Genomic DNA, 20,448 nt, shown 5'->3' on the forward strand with positions numbered 1-20,448 from the left:
CCATACCCCCTCTATATGTCACACTGACATTAATCAACAAAACATTTGAAGATACACATTTTCAGTTTATTAGTGGAAAAAAAATAATTCCAAGTTTTTGAATACAATTTATTAATTGATTCACCAAGCATTAATTAACAAGTTAATTGATTTATAATTAGATTTTAGGAAAAATAACCTAGGCTAATGGGTTTTAACATGAAGATAAGATTTTCATCCAACCCAAATTGTATATTTTAATTACATGTATATGACATAAATATTTCAGATATGCCAAAGAGTGGTCCCTAATTCTTTCTCTGTTTCAACTGTCCATGGAGAGTAAAACCAAAACACAGATCCAGGATTTCAAAGAAATATAGGTCAGTGATCACCACTCTGATAGGGAGGGCACCATCTGATCAAGATTTTCTGTGCAATATATGCCAGAGTGTGTGTGTTGCTCCCATATTAAACAGAAGAATATCAAGTCGGTTAGGCAACAGATTCAAGACAGTCCAGCACCACCACCAGCAGCAGCAGTTCTTCCAATTAGTCCCCCTTCTGTATCACTCCCATCCCCATGTACATCAAGAGGGCACACTTCATGCTGTATCTGCGAGTGACCAGGTCCAAAGTTAGTTGTAGTCCCAGTAGGAGTAAGGCATGAAATCTTCATTTCAAAAGAGGCCATCATTCCTGCCGGGGCTCGCTTCTGTACAAATCACTTACAATAAGACATAGAAGAACTTGAACCTATTGCTGACAACACCATGTTCAACAAAACAGGAGTGACATAATTAATCAAACAAGTTTTTGAGAGCTGAAGTTTTGAGAAAAGAGAAAATAAGGTTGGATTTTGACAACAGTGAAATTCTAACAGTGAGCATCAGAATCTCCTGGGAACCCCTAAAGCTGCTTTTGAGGACTTGCTGACATATGTAAACCTGTAGAATATGGAAACTTGTGCTAGATAAAAGCTTTATAACCTTTCTACCAGTGATGTATTTGTTGACAATAAAAAGGGTATTTGATTTTAGCAGAATAATTACTTATTATGAACTACTAGTATTATCATTATGATACTTAACTGGCAAATAACAAACAACAAACATGATTTGTAAATGTTACTTCCTGTATAGATCTACATGATACTTCTATTTTGGGAACATTATGAAAATAGGCCAATTTAGATTATTTCTCATTCTGTGGCATTTACAAGCATGTATACATTACATGTAAATGCAATATAATCCAAACAATTTAAAACTACAGTGCCTTAGGATATATCCTATTTCAAATATGTATCTAGATGTAATTCTATTCAAATCTATATTAATGCCTGGAAGATTTTTAGATCACACCTCATGAATTACGTTCTGTCAGTCAATAATGTATTGCACAAACATTTAAAAAAATTGTTGGTTAAAAGACCTCAGTTTCTTTACATGATTAATACGTATAGGAATATACAATTATTGATCAAGATAAATACAGTAAAATTTATACAGTATCATTTCTCAAATCGTATTTTCAGAGTCAATAATATACTGACTCTGATCCCCTATATCAGTGTTGCGTTGTTATTATTCACGCTATGAAATCTACATGTACATGTAACAAAAAGATCATTTGATACTTACTATTAGGTGTCTACAGTAATTTTCCTTTAATCAGGTTTCACAGCAAATGCTCGTTGAACGTGTAATTCTGAGTAAATTCGAATTTAACATTGTTTTGACGAGATGCGGTGTTAACTTATTTCGTTACTATTGCTTTCGATACTCGGTCGTTTTAATACTAAAAAAAAAAAAAATAAGAAAGAAAACAAAAAAAAACCCAACCTATGGAATATGATATGAAACAGAATTGTTCCAATGATTCACTTCTTTCACCATGTAAATGAACTACATACTATATTTATTCTTCTTATTTCAGTATTTTAAAATTCAAGTAAAAATAATTTAAAAGTAAAGTTGAACAATCACGGCTTTGAACATCATTTCCAAAATATTTCTTATTTCTATTTCCCAAATTTGGTCAAAAATGCTTATTATGATCATTGAATACGCCATTCTAGCTATTTGAGTGCATATAACTTGATATATTCAGAGATTTATAGGTTCATGTACATTGTACATGGTCATTGGAGGTTTATTGTTGTGACGTGTATCCCGAAATGTTAATTTTTTAACATTAAATACCACAATATTCAACGTCATATTAACAAAAAAGTATAGAATATATGAAAAAAAGAAAAACATTTCTAGAAAGCCTATATCCCGAAGATTATTATATACAGAAATTATCAATATCCCAGGCTAGGCCATTTTTCATGGTTCGTGGGTCATGTTCTTTCATAAGTATATTTTCCAAAATGATGCTGTAGTTAAAAAATTAACCAGTCCCATCGGACTGACTAAAACAAATGTCAGTCAGTCCGCCAGACTTTTAACCAGTCACAGATTGACGGACATGTTAATTTCAAGCCCTGTATGGATGGTGGTAGCAGAGGGAAATTTAATTGTATGGGTGGCTGTCTTAAAAATAAAGTGCCTCTCCCCCCCCCCCCCCCCCCCATATTTTTTTGCTGGAATAGCCTTAAGCTAAATTCTAATGTTCAGCAACAGTATAAAACAAGATGGGTAAAATTACCATTTTTTGTACCTCCTTTTCTGATATTCCTAAGTATGCTTGCATTTAGATTTTATACAGTATCAGCAAACTTACAGATAAATACTGTATACTCAGTTCTGGGGTCAGAACCCCTACCCCGGGAATCATGAAATTTACAATTTTGGTAAAGGACTACCTGCTCTTCAGTGTTTTTTGGTTTTTATAAAATAGGGGGTCATTTTGACCCTCTGGGGTAAGTATCAGGGAGTCATTTTCAAATAATGGGGGTCATTTCTTGTGCACCATAGTCAATGTAAATAAGAACACAATTAAAAATGTTCAGTTTATTTCCCTTTCTCTAATAGTTCCTCCTTTTTATTTTTTCATTAAAGTTATTTGTGTCATTTTCAACAAGTTTTCTTTTAACTCATTCACAGTGCCCAAGTACAAAAGAATCCATTTTTTGATCATAAATTTTAAAAAGCAATACAAGCTGTAACTGACGGTATTTTTTCAACTATCCAATTATTCACCAAATAACACCTACCGGTATAACTAATATAATCCCCAAGATCTGAAGAAAAATTCTGCAAAATAAACAAGGGAATATTGTTTGAGAGCACATGCACCTACAATGAGCGTTTCGTATAAACCGCCATTGTGTCGTATACACGGACATGGGAACGATGATTGCCGAACATAATCGGGTTGCTGAGACCGAGGCCATATACAAAGACAGAAACTGACGCGAGTAACTACACGTGTCGTTTGTATTAAAATATTACGTTGTTTCATGAATGACTAGAAATACTATACAAGTGTAAAAAGGTAATAATTACGCAAATGTGCCACTCAAATGAAAGTTTGAATGTGAATTTTCTATAAAATTGGCATGTTAAACTGTTTACAAATCTAGCACATGATGCTCAGTGCCTCTCTTTCGCTTTTTCCAAACTGGTGACCTCCAAGGTCAATGTACATCGGAGGTTACGAGCAGGAATTACTGACAATGATTCATGAATTAACATTTTTTGCTAATTTGACGGGTTTATTGCTTCAGATTCACTCTGATTCTATTAAGATATATATATTCAATCGCATATATGTTGACTATTTGTTCTTTTATTTTCTAATTCATTTACTGTCAGTTACAGCTTGTATTGCTTTAACCACATGCAGTTTGATTAAAATTTCGGACTGATTTGTCAAAGTTGAACTAGGAGTCACAGTCTTAGTTTTATTATTATTGACGTCTTCTGCTGAATCTCCCGAGATTTTGGTAGATGATTTACTAAATCCATACCGAAATAGGGAAGAAATTGTACCTTACACGGAAAGGAACAATAATTTGACAACTCGCTCATCGGACAATTCGCTGACCAACTGACGAACGAGTTGACTTCATTCAGGTGAATTTAATGTAAAAATCCGAGGAGTACCAATTAATATCCGAGGATTACCAATGTAAGAAAACAAACATCTATTTATCCAAGTTATTGAAACAGAACATTAAAACATTGGCACTAACGGGGGAAAACTGTGCGTCATTTTGACACAGTAATTTTTTTTCAGGGGGTCAAATGAAATTTTTGTGCGTAAATTACGCACATATGTGCGTTAACGGAAACCCTGCTCTTTCTAAATATCCATTTAATTTCAATTTCGTATCAATAACATTAAAGAAGATGTTATTTAAGTGTTTTACACATAAACACTATATATATATCATAGTAAGTTTAGCCCCACCCTGAGGTCAAAACCCCTACCCCGGGGATCATGAAATTTACAATTTTGGTGGAGGCTTTCCTGCTCTACATCACTAGCCATTTAGTTTTTCTTACACATGTGTGATTGTAGAGAAGAAGATTTTTGAAAATTGGTCAATTTTGGGAAGTTTTTGCCCCGCCAAAAGGCCCCAGGGGTGCAGGAATCCTGAAATTTACAATTTATGCCCCCCTTGTCCCACAGATGCTTCATACCAAATTTGAAAAGAATTGGAATGATATTTATCAAGAAGAAATTAAAACTGTCTATTGTTTACACATTTAATAACTGACCATATTGGCCCCACCCTGATACCAAAACCCCTATGCCTGGGATCGTCAAATTTACAATTTGGTAAAGAACTACCTGTTTTTTCTAAATATCCATTTAGTTTCAATTTAGTATCAATAACATTACAGAAGATGTTATTTACGTGTTTTACACATAAACACTATATACCAAGTTTGGCTTCGCCCTGGGGTCAGAACCCCTATCCCAGGGATCATGAAAGCTACAATTTTGGTAGAGGTCTTCCTGCTCTACATCACTATGCATTTAGTTTTTCTTACACGTGTGCGATTGTAGAGAAGAAGATTTTTGAAAACTGGTCAATTTTGGACAGTTTTTGCCCCGCCCCTAGGGCCCCAGGGATGCTGGAGTCCCGAAATTTACAATTTATGTCCCCCTTGTTCCAAAGATGTTTCATGCCAAATATGAACAGAATTGGACTGGTATCAAGAAGAAGTAAAAAATGTTCAATTGTTAACGCACGACAACCAATTGTAATAGGTCACCTGAGTTTACTCAGGTGACCTAAAAAACAAAAAAACAAAAACCCTCACTTGTATCAGGTAAGCCAAAAGAAACTACCACTTATCATCATATGTGTTCTAATTCTATAAATAAACAACTTCCTGAAAATGGTTAAAGTGTATCTATAATCTCACCAAAATATTCTGAGGATTTCTGCATATTTTTAGCCTCATTCACTGGGAGTGGCTGAAACAGAACTTTTCTCGGGCTAGAAGTAGCAGTCTTCCTGCTGCCTACACTTGCAGCACCAGTACTACTGCTACATGCATCTTGAGGGAGTGATGTCCCATCCTCAACAGCTTGAAATAATGTATCTTCTTCAAGGACTAGTTGATACTTGTGCCTCCTCTGAAATGCTTTCTTGACTTTCTCTATATTAGCTCCAGACACGTAGTACTCCTGAAGGAAATGGTTTATTAATATTTATTACAGCTGCATTGTAACATACATGTAGAATTCGGTAAAAGTCATACACCATATCACAGATATACAGTTACTTCTCTGATCCTCCAGCTCTACAACCATGTATATACTGTCTGAGTGCATTTCTCAAATGTCACTCAATGAGCAAGACTACATTGCACCTGAAAATCCACTTGAACAAGGTTAGCATAAGTACATATAGTGGAACCCCATTATTATACCTCATTTTTTCACAAAAAAATAACATAATACCAGGAGCAACGTAATAAAAGTTGTTAGTGAAATCCAAGAAAACATCACTTAGAAATCGTATTCTCTGAAATAGAGTGGGGGGGGGGGGGGGGGGGGGGGGAGAGAGAAGAGGATATTTCTGTATTCTGTTTACTTGTTTTAAATACTTTGACATTCTAATTTACACACAATTTATCTTAAATGTCCTTATCCTCTTTATTCTTTATTACTAATGTAGGGTCTTAACGTAGTTCCACACTCCGGTGACGTCATAAGATTTTCCAAAGTCAATAATTTAATGACTGGAACATAAATTTTGTTGGAGTCTTTTTCAATAGTTATTGTAAAAAATCTTGTTAGCCATAAAATATTTCAAAAGTCTTAGTTATATTTGAATAGTCAATAATGTGTTTCAAAATATTGAATCCAAGGACAATAACTCTGTTTTCATTAAATTATTTATCAAGTCCATTATGCAATAGATTTCCTATATTTTTCACAAACATTTTACCAAGGTGATAAGGAATTATTATCTGTGTCTTTTCATGTAATTACATAAAATTTTAATCCATCAGTGGTTTTGAATAGCTCAGCTGTATGGTGCCAGACTTGGGTTTTTTATGGGGGTATACATACTCTGGAAGCTATAGATTTGAAATTATTAAGGAAAGGTATGGATTTTTTTCATAAATACCTACAACAGATGTACATCTACTAATATAAACAGAAAAAATTATATGTAAACCATGCTATAAGGAAGTTGTGTCCATATTAGTTTGTTTTTTAACATTTTGGAGAATAAGGCTAATTCAATAATTTTGCACTTATTATACTAAAAGTTGATGAACATATTGAAAATGACATGTGTTTTAGTTATTGACATGTTTCCTGATAAATAAATGCAATTTAAATTTTTATTTTTTTTTTCATTTTAAAATAACAACAGATAACTGTTTCCAATAAATTTCATAAAAATCTACATAGGGGTACATGACTTCAGTAGTGACTGTAATGAAAATTAATATGGAAATCCTTAACTAATTTGCCTTTTTTCATTACTCTGAATGTTAATCTATTGATTCCAAACAAAAAAATGCTACCTAAACCCCAAAAATCCAGGACTAAGGACCCACCTTAAACTTTGGTTATCTGCTCAATCTACATCTGACATGCACTTTATTAAAGATACATGTGTTGACACAGTGGCCAGACTCCACATGTGTGAGATGCTTTGTAAATGTCAAATGCTTTGTGCCAGTGCTTGTGGAAATAAAACTTTTTTCAATTTGTGATCAGTGTGCCTCGACTTATTTACTGGCATGGAAACCCTTACTGATCCCACAAGTTTACCAGAAATACAATGTTCGTTTCTGATGTCAATGAATTAATTAAGGGACTGAAGTTTAAATTTTGTTCTAATTATTTCCAATACCCAAGCTGTTTATTGAAGTAAAATTTACTGAGTTTAATTAACGCCCCCAAATTTTACCTGTGTCGTGATCAATGGTAAGCCACCGGTCAATCAAACTTTTAACAATAGAGCTCAAGTTGATCGACATCTGCAGAGACAGAGGTCTACAGCTGCCTGAGAAAGATGTTTTGATAACAATAACGGCTGATAATGACCAGCAGTCTTTTGATCTCGAGGAAAGCCTGGTATACCCGAGTTTTGATAGCATTGACCAACACCTAGGAAATTGATCACGTGCTGCCGTCTTCCACATCGAACAAGAATGACCTCCAAAATTTCTGTAAGTCTCTCCAAGGAAAAATAAGCAGCAATCCAGGCGTTATTTGCATATAACGGATGGGACTGGGATACAGACTGGGAAGTAGGAGAGGGGAGAAGAAACTCCAGACACACCTCCGGCGATCGAGATACTTGTTCCTCCCGTCCCCGAACATCCTAAATGCCCGGAATGTTTTTGCCAACCCTGTGTGGTAGATGACAGGCACAGACAATTGTGGTGGCCACAAAACACTAAGCCGGCTTCGTCCATAAACAGTAAAAACCGAAAACTCTTGTATAAGAAGTTTTGGACTATGCATCGTGGAGTATGGCACCTAGGACAGCCGCTACGTAGAGCGAAAGTCCTGTGCCATCAGTATGGATGTTAGACGGTGGAGATTTATTTGGCAGGCAAATGGAATGAAGAGGGATATAATGCCAAACTGCGTCGTACGCCAATTCCGGGAATGGTTACAAAATCCCGCAAATTTATTATATCAAATCTAAAATTTAAAAATTCGTAATTCCCTGATGGCCATTAAATTGTCCTCAAAATATTCATCATACATAGATGATATTATATACTGAATTTGCCGGGTAATATAATAATTTGGAAATTATTTATCAAACGCCAAAGTTCTCGAAAGAATAGTGATATGTAACAGTATAATTAGAAGTTTTAAAAAGTACAGGTTTAGAAATATGGGCTAAACATGTTATTGTGCAATGCATAAATATGACCAAGTTTGAGGGTTTATGGGTAATAGAAATGCATAATGCATGCAGGTAGAAATGTTGATGATTTGTTTTTTCAACTAAGCATAATTTGTGACAACCTAGCTGAGACGTTTCCTCTGTATATTATAAAAATATACATAACTTCGTCAGGTAAATTCCGGGTAAATGAAATTGACCATGGATAAGCTCCGCCCATATTTAGTGATCTGTGAAGAAACTGTACAGTATTTTTTGGGGGTCTTCAAGTAAAACTTTTCAATAAACTCTATGTGTGATTGTATATATCAATGGCTTGATTTGAAGGACCCGGGACGCTAGATCTGTCAAAGCGTAATCACTAACTTCCGAAATTTAAACACTCAGATAGTCCAAGTGTGAACTGGTGATTACAAGGGGATTATCTTAATCAACATTAAATAGGCACGGGTTTATTACATTTTTGTCAGAATTTTTACATAATACCGAATCGCGGATTCATAATTGGGACAATGTAAAAACCATGTCACTCTATTTTATATGTTTGTTAAGAAATGGGTTTTGTGCTTTAATTAATATTCCAATGTAATAAGCAGCCTTACATAATAAACCGTGAAATTAAAAACAAGGTTCCACTGTATCTCAAAAACAAACAGTACTATATCATCATTTATCTGATACAAGTTTGAAAAGTGTATTTATTTCCATTCATTAGAGTTAAAACTAACAAATTATCAAATGAAATACATAGGTCATCACACTTTCTAAGATGCGAGACGTACTTAAACAGAATCATATATCATCGTCAAAAAATTGCAATTTTCCTTAACAGCGTATCAAAATTTCATAAAAACTGGTTATGACGATATAGGAGCATTCATAACAATTTCATGAAACTGTATCTTCACAAAAATATACAAAATGTCCGTAAAAAATAAAGGAAATCTATCGCATAATAGACTTGATAAAGAAATCAATAGAAACAGAGTTATTGCCCTTCGATTCAATATTTTGAAACGTATCATTGATTATTCATCTATAACTTAGACTTTTGAAATAGTTTATTTTTAACAAGATTTTTAACAATAACTATCGGAAAATACTCCAACAAAATTTATGTTCCTGTCATGCATAAATCTAAATAAATCATTGATTTTGCAAAATTTGATGACATCACAGGAGGATGGAATTACTTTAGAAATAACACTTTATCATTTCTATGGCCTTAAACATATTTGAAAATCGTGTTACAACTGCATGGAGATTGCAAGCATGGTAAAAATAACAGTGATCTGAAAATCTCTCAAATACTGCAATGTGTTGACTTAAAATTTGGAATGTCTAAAATGATGCGTGAAACAAGAGGCCCTTGGGACACATCACTCACCTGAGTCTCCTTGGCAAATATTTAAAGATTTTTCCTATATATATCCGCATGTAAAACTTTTATCCCTATTGTGGCCCCAACCTACTCCTGGGGGCCAATGATTTTTTCAAAACTGAATCTGGACTATGTAAATGTAAACTTTTCTGGCCCAGTGATTTTTCAGATTTTTAATGATTTTTCCTATATATTTGTATGTAAAATTTTGATCCCCTACTGTGGCCCCATCTTAACCCACGGGAACCAAGATTTTTACAAACTTGAATCTGCACTATGTCAGGAAGCTTTCGTGCAAATGTAAACTTCTTTGGCCGAATGGTTCTTAAGGAGAAAATCTTTTTCTATTTATTAGTTACGTACAACTTTGATCCCCTATTGTGGCCCCATCCTAGCCCCAGGGGTCATGAGTTTAACAAACTTGAATCTGCACTATGTCAGGAAGCTTTCCTGTAAATCTCAGCTTTTCTGGCTCAGTGGTTCTTGGGAGAAGATTTTTAAAGATTTTCCCTATATATTTGTATGTAAAACTTTGATCCCCTATTTTCACCTCATCTTACCCCCGGGGACCATGATTTTAACAAACTTGAATCTGCACTATTTCAGAAAGCTTTCACGTAAATTTCCAATTTCCTGGCCCAGTAGTTTTTGAGAAGATTTTTAAAGATTTTCCCTATATATTTGTATGTAAACTTTGATCCCCTATTGTGGCCCCATCCTACCCCCGGGGGCCGTGATTTTAACAAACTTGAATAGATCTGCATTATGTTAGGAAGCTTTCATGTAAAATTCCACTTTCCTGGATCAGGCCCAGTAGTTTTTGAGAAGAAGATTTTTAAAGATTTTCCCTATATATTTGTATGTAAAACTTTGATCCCCTATTGTGGCCCCATCCTACCCCCAGGGGTCATGATTTGAACAAACTTGAATCTGCACCATGTCAGGAAGCTTTCATGTAAATTTCAGCTTTTCTAGCCCAGTGGTTCTTGAGAAGATTTTTAAATGACCTCACCCTATTTTTGCATTTTTGTGATTATCTCCCCTTTGAAAGGGACATGGCCCTTCATTTGAACAAACTTGAAAGCCCTTCACCCAAGGATGCTTTGTGGCAAGTTTGGTTGAAATTGGCCCAGCCAAGAGAAGAAGTTGAAAATGTGAAAAGTTTATGACGCCGACGACGACAGACAACGGACAAAGAAGATGGGTGAACTTGGCGAACAATAAGCCTATTCATGATTGGGCACCGGTCGCGAATCGGGAGTTTAAAATCCACATTGATGGTACCCGTAGTTACAATAGATACAGTACCATACTAAAACCCTGTCCAAAATATTTAGAATTCAAAACAAATATATAGATCATAGTTCAAAGAAAGATATTTAATCAAAATCATCATCAGAATTTGTTTAACAGGCAGCATCATGTATAATATCAGACATTAAGCGGTTTTTAACACACACATGACTACACTGATCAGTGATTTTTTTTTTTGGCCTATTTTGGGTCCAAATTTCGGCCCTTTCCCCTCCTAAAAATTGGCAATTTTTTCCAAATTTAGCTTGCATTTTTCCCAATAATAGATTTACGAAAGGAAAATGTATTTGAAAAAAAAATAAACATTCAATGTGAATTATATACATAAGACTTAACAATGAGTTATGGGAATGATGATTTGGATAGAATAGTTGAAAATTTTAGAAGGTTAAAGAAAATTAGATGTGTAAAATAAAGATAATATAATGTTTGATATGATTTTAAAACTTATTTACGATAAAATTGATTTTTCCCAATTTGACTGAAATGTCGACAATTTTTCCCAATTCGAAAGCCACAGGACCCTTGTTAAAAATGTAGAAAAATCACTGCTGATGCCTGGAGTACCTAAGGTACCAAATGACATTACATATATGTTCGCAACATTCAACAGTATGTTCTCCGCATCCCCATTGACATATTAACTGATGTGAATGAGAAACCTCACGTTTTGTGGTGTAAATAATGGTGGAATAGCGTTTTCTGTATGGCGAATTATTAATGTTTGGATTTGGATTTGGATTCAGTTTTCCCCCAACAAATGTTTTTGAACAGCATTCACAACCTACTGGTACCAATATACCGAATATAATAAGGCATCAGTTCTCGCCTCTTGGTACAACTCTGAGGCCGGTTACAGAACGCACATTTCCTGTTAGATTTCCCAGCAAATATAAATGGGACAGAAACAGACACATGATTTGTTTTTGTACTGAACTGTGCCTTTTAGACAGTCTGTGCACCAGTTGGTTGCATATTTGGCTTTTGTCATGATCTCTTCAAGTAACAACAACATCCATACTTCACAGGAGGCCCCATACTTGTTTACATTTATTCACTAGCTGCATGTTGGAATCTATTACTTGTGATCGTCATTAAGACGGCATAAACTTAGCATAAAATGCCAAGAGACAAATAATTATGGGAAGTCTATTCATTAAGGAAGTTAGCTCCTGAGATTTTGAGTACAACTGCGCAGGATGCTACAACTAAGTATTTAGTGGTTCAATATTGATCCCATTGGTGCAAACATATTACACATTTATTGCTGAACCCTATCCAGTTGAAATTTTTTGTGTCAATTCAAATTTTGAAAGGGTTTGGCACGGACTATATTTTGTGGCGGAAGGATTCATTAATCAAAAAGTTCTAATTCTGCATGATATAACAGTTTCTGTTTCATCCAATGAATCGTCTATTTTTATACTCCTATACATGTATTTCAGTTTTCTGATTTATGATGCAGGTAGTTGAGACATGGAACTAGTTCAACTGTTGTAATTTATTAACTTGGTTGATATATTTTTCCAAACAGAACACCGATTCTTAAAAAAGTTTCAATTAAGGCCATCATTAAAAATTTTTTTGTTTGATGTACTCCGACCCACATTTTTCAAGTCGGGTAGGTAGGTCGGTTTTTTTGTTTGTTTTGAAAATCAGATTTACAAATTTTCTTATATTTTCATTAAACACATAACGCTGCCAGACAGAATAGAGTTTAGAACATTCATTTTGTACACATTGTATATAATACACGTAAAGCGTTTTGCATTCGTCACGGATGAGGACCTCTACAGTTGTTAATAAATAAATTAACACCCCCTTTTGTTACCACCGGTCGATTCCGACATTCATAATAGCAATCACTTAAACACTTTAATGTGATCCATGAATATCCAAGTGAATTGCATGATGACAGCAATTTACAATAAGTTTTAATATTACCCAATATAATTTTAATGCCGACTTTCCCGCATCGTTCAAATTGTTGTGACGATTGTGTTCCATTCGTGTGTCTCAGTTTAAGAGCAAAGTAAAAGTGCCGTTCACCTATTAAATCGTCATAACATTTAGATAATCCTATATCAAAATAATATGCGTGCCTTTTCAGAAATATAGACCATCAACTTAAGCACCGACTCGTGGTCCGCCATAATTTTGGTGCGCTATCCCACGTGATTTTTTATCTAAATAACATGGCTTTCAAACTTTTGTACATATATACGATCAGGCCTCGACGGGGGAGTTCGTAGCTCCTTGTTCTATCTTGTTGGTAGATAATGTGGTAATTTGGAGCTGTGATGCGGTATATTTGATCGTTCACATAGAAAAGTGTTTGAAAAGTTCCCGGATTAACAAATGGTCATTATCAAAGTGAAAGTAGAACTGAAAGACGCCCTAAGGACATTTTGATATCAAGAATTCTGTAAAACAACTAGTCCAAATAATAAAAAAAAAAATGGCATCAAATTTAATACTAATTCGAAGAATGTCTATTTTCCAGGGAGCAAATAAAAAAAAAAAAATCCAAGTACGGAAAAAATTATCGGGTCGGGGCAAATTTCACGGGTCGGTCGGAGTACATCAAACAAATCAATTTTATTTTAAGCCTAATTTAGTTGAAATTTTGTATAAAAATTCAGTATTTTCACCAATAATTCAAAAATTTGATCTCCAACCCCCACTTTCTTTTAGTTGCATTCTAAATTGTAAGACCATACCTTGAAAATTGTGTTAAATTTTAGAAATTGACATTACTCCCAATACAGCTTACTTCGAATATATTGAAATTCAGGGGACCAATCTTTTTCTTTCAATATAACCGAAGTTCAAAATAAGCAAAATCGGAAATGTCGACCATATCGGAGGCTTCTTTTGGCATCTCGACCCCGATTACGAAAGCAGAAATATGAATTTATTACATTACACAATTTACAACATTTAGATAATTGATGGAATTAAAGTCCACTGAAGATTTTTATTTTTAAAAAATATGTGAGTTTTATTAACTTTTGTTTCTTATTGAGTTAACCAAGAATGAATATTTCAAGTTCTGATGTCTACAAAACTTTTGTCATCTACTTTAGGTAGCATATGTACATAATCTTTTTTTTTCAAATTAAATTTACCCATACAATTTCAAGGTTGATTGTACGTCACATTTTCATCCGGAATTTCGTTTTTGCTCTCGTCGCCGATATTTCCCATGCAGTATGTGCATGTATATAATATCAGAAGTAAGTTCTTCCCTGGAAACGATCGCCGTGAAAACATTTGACACACATGTATGTCTACCATCAGAATTTCAGAACCAGTTTTTAAAAAAATAAAGTTCACTAACATAAGCAAGTGGCATCATGTTGTCTGTATAAGACATTGTCGTTGTCCGCGTCAGATGTTATAGACTTTATTTGGAGATTTTAATGTGAACCCAGTCTTGCAAAAACTATTTTAATGCACTGTGATAGCGGTAAGGTGTTTGAAATTACTGGGGTCAAGCAAAATTGTCATTTACGATTTTGACTTCTTCTTTTATATCTATTGCAGTTATTAATTTGTATTTGGTGTCCAATGATAAAGTTTTCCTTTTCTGTGGGGAGGTCAAATTTTAGAAACGATCCTGTCAACAAGCTGTTAAAGAGTGATTATACCCCACTGTTATTTTATTCCTATAAAAACACGCAATGAAAAGTAGCCATGGGAAACCAATCAACTGACACCTACCTGGTTAATTATGAGGCCACCAATCTGGACAACTACCATCGCAGGTGACTTCAATATAGACGTTATATGAAAACAATACATTATCTACTCAGCGGACCGATAATTGATTTCAAAATAAGCGATATTTCAATATAAGCGATTTCAATTTAACCGACATTTTAATGCAAAGAAAATATGAGACTGACACTGGGGATTTTGTTTTCCTTCAAAATAAGCGATATTTCAAAATAAGCGACTTCAATATAGTTGGAGTAAGCTGTATGTCCTTTTAAACTATCAATTTTGATTTCATGAAGTTTTTCGTATATCAAGTGCAAAAAGGTCATTATTTATTTCCATTACTAGTATTAATTTATTTATTTTTATCTGTAGTGTTAGAAGACATGATTATGTATCTATTATATGTAATGATTGATTTGTGTTGCTTATGTTGTATTGATACCAACAGAAAAATAAAGTTTAATTGAATAAATTCTAAGTGCAAAAAGGTCATGTTTAGAACACTATAGCTCAATAACAAGCGTTGCGACCCCAGTTTTTCTTTTTAATTTCCTAATTCTCTTTCAAAGTAGAAATCAAAAATACACTTCTCAAAAAATTGACATTACTCCAAATCTCAGGTGTGAACCTCTTTAATTCGGGAAAAAAATAGGTAGGAAAAATTGGTATTCGAACCACAGACATGCAATCTGGACTTGTCCAAAACGTCAGTGAGACTGCCGCTATACCACCTCGGCTATCCATCATGACGAAACTCCGAATTTCAAGCTATCTAAAGTCACCCGTCGTGGACATAGAAATTTTCTTCATAATACGACAAAAGTTATATACAAGAAGTAAGTTTTTTTCATAGAGTGGGTCAAGTCTCCATACTTTTAAGTACAAAACATTACACCTAAACATGTACAGTGTGATGCATTAAGTATTCGTACAAAATGGCGGCGTGTTTACATTCGCGCTTGCAGCCAATAGATTTAACGGAGTATGAAATAGTTTTTAAATAGCGTCGGGATTCCATTAGTTATTTATAACATTGTTTAGTCATGTGGCATTCCATGTGTCACATGGTTTTGTTATTGTCTGCTATATTTCCGGAAATATACATGTGAAAGCGAGATGGGTAGAAAGGTGAAAGAGTTATCAAGCGATGTAAAGAATGTTATATGGAATCTCTTAGACCAGGGAAATTCTATTCGGAAAGTGTCAGAGCTGTTAGGAATTCCTCATACGACGATTTCAAGCGTGAAAAAATGTATTGAATAGAGAGGTTCAGCGGAAAACACCAAACGAAGCGGCCGGCCTCCAAAAGTGACAGATCGCCATTACCGACGATTGGAAAGGTTGGTCAAAACGAACAGAAGGCAAAGTTTGCTAGACATTACGAACAAATTTAATGAAAATGTGGATCAACCTGTTGCCAAACGTACCGTGCAGCTTCATCTCCATAAACATGGTTTCTCGAGGCGAGTGTCTAAGAAGAAAGTGGTTGTGAAGGAAGTTAACAGGAAAAAAAGATTGTCTTGGTGCAGGGAAAAGAGACGATTGACAGTAGAAAACTATTGGAACAGAGTTATTTTTTCGGACGAATCTAAAATCATGATAGGACATGATTCCTGTGTGTATGTGTGGCGCAAAAAGGATGAGGGATGGCGGCCTGATTTAGTGACACCACGACAAAGTAAGCCATGTTATGAAGTGATGATTTGGGGGTGTGTTACATGGGAAGGTGTGGGGACTATCACGTCTGTGAATGGCAATATAAACGCTGATAAATATCAGGAGATCATTGATGAGAACTTGTGGCCATTTATAGTCCGTCATTTCCCCGCTGAAAATTACATATTTCAGCAGGACAACGCTCCGGTACATCGGGCTAGAAGCACCCAGGAATTTCTTCACAGAAACAATGTTACCACCATGAGTTGGCCAGCACAGAGTCCAGATCTCAATATCATCGAGAATCTGTGGTTGCTACTACTAGCTTCAGACACGAGTTGGGAGGATCAGGAGTAGGGATGACCTCTTCCGAGAGATTCAGGACATCTGGACAGGGATCACGGTAGACTATGTTAGAAGCCTATATCGATCGATTCCTCGAAGATTATTGAGTGTTATAAGATTGAAAGGACATTTGACAAAGTATTAGGTAACATATTTTACTTAGTTCACAATGGACCACTCCTTTGAAATGGGCACATCAAAAAAGCATTTTTGGAAACTATGGATTGATTGTTTTAACTAGAATGTATTTTTTCTTTTTCTGGAGAGTTTCAATTTTAACTTTGATATTTGTCCCTCTGTGGGTTCTCGGCTCGATAAAGTCACCCATCTTCTTTTGATCAGAAAAGCTCACTTGAGCCTTTGGCTCAGGTGAGGTAAAAATATAAAAGAAAAAATACGGTATAAGAAACAGTTGTTGAAATCGGTCGTTCATGTCTGCATTTGTATGATTCTGAGAGCAAGATTAAGAAAAGCGAATTGCACATCACCATTTAAAACGGATACGATACAATCATGGTTTGTAAATCACCACTTGCTAAGATTTTCGAGTACGTGTCATGCACTCTCAATATTTCAAATGTACTTGTATTTTGCAAGTATTTCTCGCTAATTTCGAGCCCTGCACATAAATGCTTTTTTATTTGACAATTCAAATTAAAGTAGAAAAAATTTATATGTTTCTAGCAATGTCCTGGGGAAAAAAATCATTTACATCTACACATACCTTGTTATTCTGAATCTGAGATTCAAATTTTGAAGCACATCTGAATGCAATGGCTCCGATTTCACCGGAGTCATCTTTTAAAGTAACAGCAAACTTTCTGCCTTCCCATCTTTTATTACGAAATTTTTTATGCACCTCTTCATCTGTTTCAATTTCTGCTGTTGCTTTAATCTTCCAGCTGACAAAATAATAAAATTCTCCAAGTTTACATGTACTATAACTCCCATTATTTCGATCATACAGTCAAACATGGTTACAAAGAGCATGCATGCTTATCATGAATTCACAATAACAGCAAGTGATTTTCATTCCCCATCATTTTCAAACATATCATAAGACTTATTGGAAATAACAAATTATGCTTATAACAAATCAAAATTGTTTGTCCGTAGCACTTCACTATAAGTGCATGAGTTTTACAGTAGAGTGATTAAGCTAGTACCAAACAGTATTCGAAAACCTATCATTTCGGAAGCACCTCACATAATTCAAACATTTACATGACACAGTTTTAAAGCGCTTCAGTCAACTGTCCGTAGCAACAAATAATACAGATGACACCAATGGAGCAGAGAGCCCAATTTAAGTGAGGGTTACATTAAACAAGCATTCTGAGAGTATTGAATGGCAATACATAGTCCCCTACCGGTAACAAAAATCACTTGACCGCAACAATTAATATCCGAAGTTCCTTATGTAGGTCATGGTAGAGGGGATAAATTGGGGAACAAAGATAGGAATGGTTGGATATCAACTGCTATTCAGGTACAAAGACTAGAGTAGACCAGGAAAACAGACAAATTGATAATTAAATTTAGGTCTTTAACCAAGTCAATAAATTGTGAAATGTTGGTGATCGTGAATAATTTATAGCTACATTGTTGTATCACTATGCTAGAAGTTTTAATGAGTGCATGTATAGTACTCTTCTCTACAGAAATGTGGATATAAAATTAAAGCTGGTGTGGATCAGAGATTGAAATTAAATTTTTTTACAACTAGCAAATTCTAGCTAATGGATTATTTTCCAACTAGCAAAATTGACCTTTTACTAGAATTTTTCAATCGGTTGCTTTTATACAGGAATTTAAAGGACACATCTCGTGTTTTCAAAGTATACAGAATTATATGCATTTTGTCTTCCTTATGCATATAGAAATTAATTGTAATAGTTCGTTCGCTGAAGTATTGCGATAATTAGCCACAATACGGACTTAAATCTAAGCCCTGATTTCAAAAAGCCTAGTTAATTAGATAGGTAGTCACGTGGTACAGTGACGTCATATGCGACCTTCATCGATCAACTTGTTGTAAAAGTAGTGTTAGATATTTTTAAAAACTCGGGTTTTAGGGGCCTAATTTATTTACCATGGATAACATTTATTTCGATGTTGACAAATTTCCAGAGTCTTATATCTTTTAGCCACCTGAGTGCATACATATAGCGACCCAAATGTAGCGAGAAAAGCGAGTATGAAATCTGCATAAATTTGCGAGTAAATAATGTTTACATCGGATCCCTGTCTAAACACAATTTGGTAATGCCATTTCTGTAAACAACTGTAATTAGCATTGTTACTTGTCTAAAATAAATAGTGCAATTATTATTAAATTTATTTTTGGAGAAGTTAGATAGGCCTAAATTATGATACGATTATGTATCATTGACAACTAGGCCTACTGTCACGGGTGCATTTCGAAAAAGAAAAAATAATAATAATGGTCAAACTTTTGTGAAAATCACAATACTTTTAAATTATTTTATTAAAGCAATTTTATTAGGCCTAATCATTATTTTTTGTTATCAACACGTTGTTACTTAGGAAGTGGGAGCGCAGCGTGCTGTTGTTGTAAACACGTACGCGTTCCTTAAAAAAAATGAAAGCATTATAATTCAATTCAAAGTCGGGAAATATTATATTTTATTATTTATAATTGAAAGTTCAATTATCTTTTATCTTTAAATTTCTTTTTTAAAACTACCAATTGGTAGACACTGCTAGCAAAGTTCTGCCTATGTTGTTACAAGGTGAAGGTCAGTTGGTGCGAGTGTGTATTGAATTCAAGAGCAGAAGGGAAAGCATATGCCGTAGGCCTATATGTAACTGTGCGTAGCTTCGATAGAACCATTTTCTCGCAGTTTATCTACGTATTTGTCCAAGTGCTTGTTTGAAAAAGTACAGGGACAAATTCTACTGGGGGTTTTTATGGCAAAGTCGTTGTGCCGACAAAAAATATTCACGTCTTGTCCCTCATACCTTAATTCCTTCGAAAATTGAAAAAAAACAGTCCAAATCCTCTCTATTGACAGCAAGTACACCCTTAAACGGCACAAAACACCCTAATGCAGTGTTATTTACAAGCTGTTAATGTGGTAATTGTTTGTTTGTCAATTAAATCTAATCTGTTTATGAAATGGCTTTCAACTGTTTTCAAATCTTCTCGATCGAGGTCGCATATGACGTCACAGATAATGGCGCGTAAAATATCGAAGAAAATATGCATATCGCAAGATTTGAATTTCATCGCTTTCAAACTCGAAAACTACGCAAACTGTTTCATTTAAAACACATGTAAAGTAGTTTTAGGCATGAAATGAATTAATTTTGCTGAAAAAATTAAAAAGTTTAAAAACATGCGATGTGTCCTTTAAGAAAACACTTTAGCATGTCTCTATATCAAAATATTGGGATAAAATTGCAATAATAAAAATAAGATTGAGAGTTCTTTCATTTACCATTTTTAAATGAATTAACAGACGTACATATGTATGTATCACTGGTGCATGATGAGGGTCATAGCATACACTTGTGTGATGTACTCGCTGTCCAAAGATCTACCACTTATTTACAACATCACGTGGTTTTGAAATCTTGAAGACTGTTAGCGCCAATTCAAACTATATATTCAAAACTCTTGGAAATTCATCTAAAAGATTCTAGTTGAAAGAAACACGAACAGAAGTGTTTGAAGGTGCACAGACGAGCACTTTCGGTGTGTCGATCGGCATCTGGACTATGTATCTTCTCAAAGGAT

General features: G+C 34.6%; 1 protein-coding gene across 4 annotated transcripts in view; it reads right to left on the bottom strand.

Annotated features, from left to right (window-relative positions):
- The window catches only part of LOC125673832 (uncharacterized), a 167,184-nt gene that overhangs the window by 127,454 nt on the left and 19,282 nt on the right, over nucleotides 1–20,448 (bottom strand). For all 4 annotated transcript variants that reach the window (XM_056158122.1, XM_048910669.2, XM_048910668.2 and 1 more), the window contains exons 2-3: nucleotides 17,413–17,590; nucleotides 5,307–5,571 (exon numbers count right to left, since the gene is read on the bottom strand). In XM_056158122.1, the coding sequence (XP_056014097.1) occupies nucleotides 5,307–5,571; nucleotides 17,413–17,590 (443 nt within the window). The remainder of the gene's footprint in view (nucleotides 1–5,306; nucleotides 5,572–17,412; nucleotides 17,591–20,448) is intronic.

Source organism: Ostrea edulis, chromosome 3, assembly GCF_947568905.1.
Source record: "Ostrea edulis chromosome 3, xbOstEdul1.1, whole genome shotgun sequence".
Taxonomy (NCBI): domain Eukaryota; kingdom Metazoa; phylum Mollusca; class Bivalvia; order Ostreida; family Ostreidae; genus Ostrea; species Ostrea edulis.